The 2437-nt window shown below is 39.7% G+C and overlaps 1 protein-coding gene across 1 annotated transcript; it reads right to left on the reverse strand.

Annotated features, from left to right (window-relative positions):
* Positions 1-1227: 1227 nt before the first annotated feature.
* On the reverse strand, positions 1228-2163 carry LOC309517502 (olfactory receptor 6F1-like; the record flags this gene model as incomplete). The annotated part of the gene is made up of 1 exon (XM_082196731.1): positions 1228-2163. One exon carries the CDS (start codon positions 2161-2163, stop codon positions 1228-1230), a length of 936 nt encoding a protein of 311 aa, XP_082052857.1.
* Between the last annotated feature and the right edge of the window lie 274 nt (positions 2164-2437).

The raw sequence follows: 2437 nt of genomic DNA on the forward strand, positions 1-2437 counted from the left end.
CAGATTTTACAAATATTAATATTGCACAGCTTGAAGTGACTGGATGCATGAAAACTGACTCCTTTTGGAAATGAAACATTGTCCAGACCCATGAAAATCTTATTCAAATTTTACTAGCAGAACTCTTCGGAAACAAAACAGAGTACAGTAAATTATACATCCAAAACACCCTTACAATGTCTTGTGCTTCCAGCACAGGCTCAGCAGTTTTTGAAATATCAAATAATTGCAGCAGACCTAGGAACAAAGGTCTGTCTCTTCCCAAAACATCCATTTTAGCCTAGGTATGTTTTCTCCCTCTCTCAGTCAGAGAGGGTCTTTTGCATGTCCTGACTTCACAAAGCCTTGAGACAAAAGACACAAAAGCAACTACATTTACATTCAAAATGAAGACTTGCAACCCAATACCATAATAATAATAATAATAATAATAATAATAATAATAATAATAATAATAATATCTTTATTGTCATCACATTATCTAAGGTTACAACACTCACATATTAGTTTCCAGAAAACAGCAATCATTAACTCAGCAAGAGCTCAGGGTGCCCTCCTTGGCTTTAATATAGCCCTATAAAAAAATCCCCATCTTAAACTTTTTCACCAATACATATTTTGGCATTCTCATTTCCATGTCAATTAAACCACTATCTTTTACACAGACTTGACCCTTCTCTCTCTCATCCCTTCATCTTCTTCCATACCCTATTCCCTCCCCTAATCTGCACAATTGGGTAATTTAACTATTTTCTGCAAGCCTAATAGCCATAGGATCATTTTCAGGAAAGTGGCACTGTTGAAAAGCAAAAGGTTAATAACCTTCCCCACCCCAAACTTCCCTCCACAGCAGCATCATGAATCAGACAATTTCCAAAGCCCATTTGCTGCATATGGTGGTATTTGTTGAGGTGAGGGGTACCCCCCCCCCTTTTCAGCAAGTAAACTTATAATAAAGTCTCATTTACATGAATTGGACTATCTCCCCTAATATCAGTGCACCCTAGTTAGCCCTTTACTTCCCAGCTGCAACACTTAAGAAAATCACTCACATTTTACAGCCAAATTTTCATGTGGGGTGGGGCAGAGGTTTGGAGACCATGGGCCAGATTGGAAGGTACCATTGTTCTAATGTGGCCCTTGAAAGATCCTCACCACTGGTCTACACACGTTTGTGATATACTTTTTATGCCCTTTTTGAATTGCACGACTCATTTGGGGTGGTGTTCAACCCCTGTGCAATGAACTTCTAATTGTGTCCTTCACCTCTTTATTTCTTAGTGTATAGATGAAAGGATTCAGCAATGGAGTCACAACTGTGTTCAAGATGTTGACTACTTTGTTCATATCTGAAGACATATTAGATAGTTTGACATAAAGAAAGATAGTGGATCCATACCAAATGAGCACTACAGCAAGATGGGAGGAACAGGTGGAGAAAGCCTTTTGCTTTCTTTGTGCAGAAGGAATGTGCAGGATGGTATTGATAATGAATATATAGGAAAGAAAGGTGATCACACAGGGACACACAATGACAACAATGGATATAACAAAAGCTACTATCTCAACCTCAAAGGTGCTGGTGCATGAAATAGCTATCCATGAATCAATGTTGCAATAGAAGTGATTGATCACATTGGGACCACAGAAAGTTAACCTTGTGATCAAGATGGCTGGTATAAGAATAATGAGGAATGCACACAGCCAAGAGCCAGCTGCCAGCTGCAAAGAAAGCTGGCTATCCATGATACTGCTGTAACGCAAAGGGTAACATATGGCCAAATATCGGTCATAAGCCATGACAGACAAGAGGAAGTATTCTGTGGACCCTAAGGCAAACACAAAGTAAAACTGAATGATGCAGTTTGTGAAAGAGATGCTTCTGCCCCTCCCCAGAAAGATGGCAAGACTCTTAGGGATAGAAGCTGTTGTGTACCATATTTCTAGGAAGGAGAGATTACATAGAAAGAAGTACATGGGAGTATGGAGACGACGATTTGCTATTACCAGAATGATGATGGCCATATTTCCCAGCAGTGCCATCACATACATGATAAGAAAGAGCATGAAGATGGACATCTGTAAATACTGAGATCCCGGGAAGCCAAGAAGAATGAATTCCATCACATTCGTTCCATTTCTTTCTTTATTCTTCTCTTCCATAATTTTAACTGCTGGGGGGGGGGAATCACCCAATTAACACATTGATAATTCACCAAGGATGTGATGAGGAGTATGCAGACAGAAAAGAGCTACATGACTTGAAACCTTCTGAAGGATCACCTATTGCAATATATGTGTCTTCCTACAGTTTGGTCAGATGCAGAAGCCCTCATCTGGATGATCTTATCATCTAAAGTAAAGTGGGTTGCTGGGGTGAAAAGGCTCGTCTTGGTTGTGGTGCTAATAGGATACTTGCCCAACACCCTTACTGATT

This window comes from Podarcis vaucheri (assembly GCF_965113315.1).
Source record: "Podarcis vaucheri genome assembly, chromosome: 13".
In the NCBI taxonomy this organism is placed as follows: domain Eukaryota; kingdom Metazoa; phylum Chordata; class Lepidosauria; order Squamata; family Lacertidae; genus Podarcis; species Podarcis vaucheri.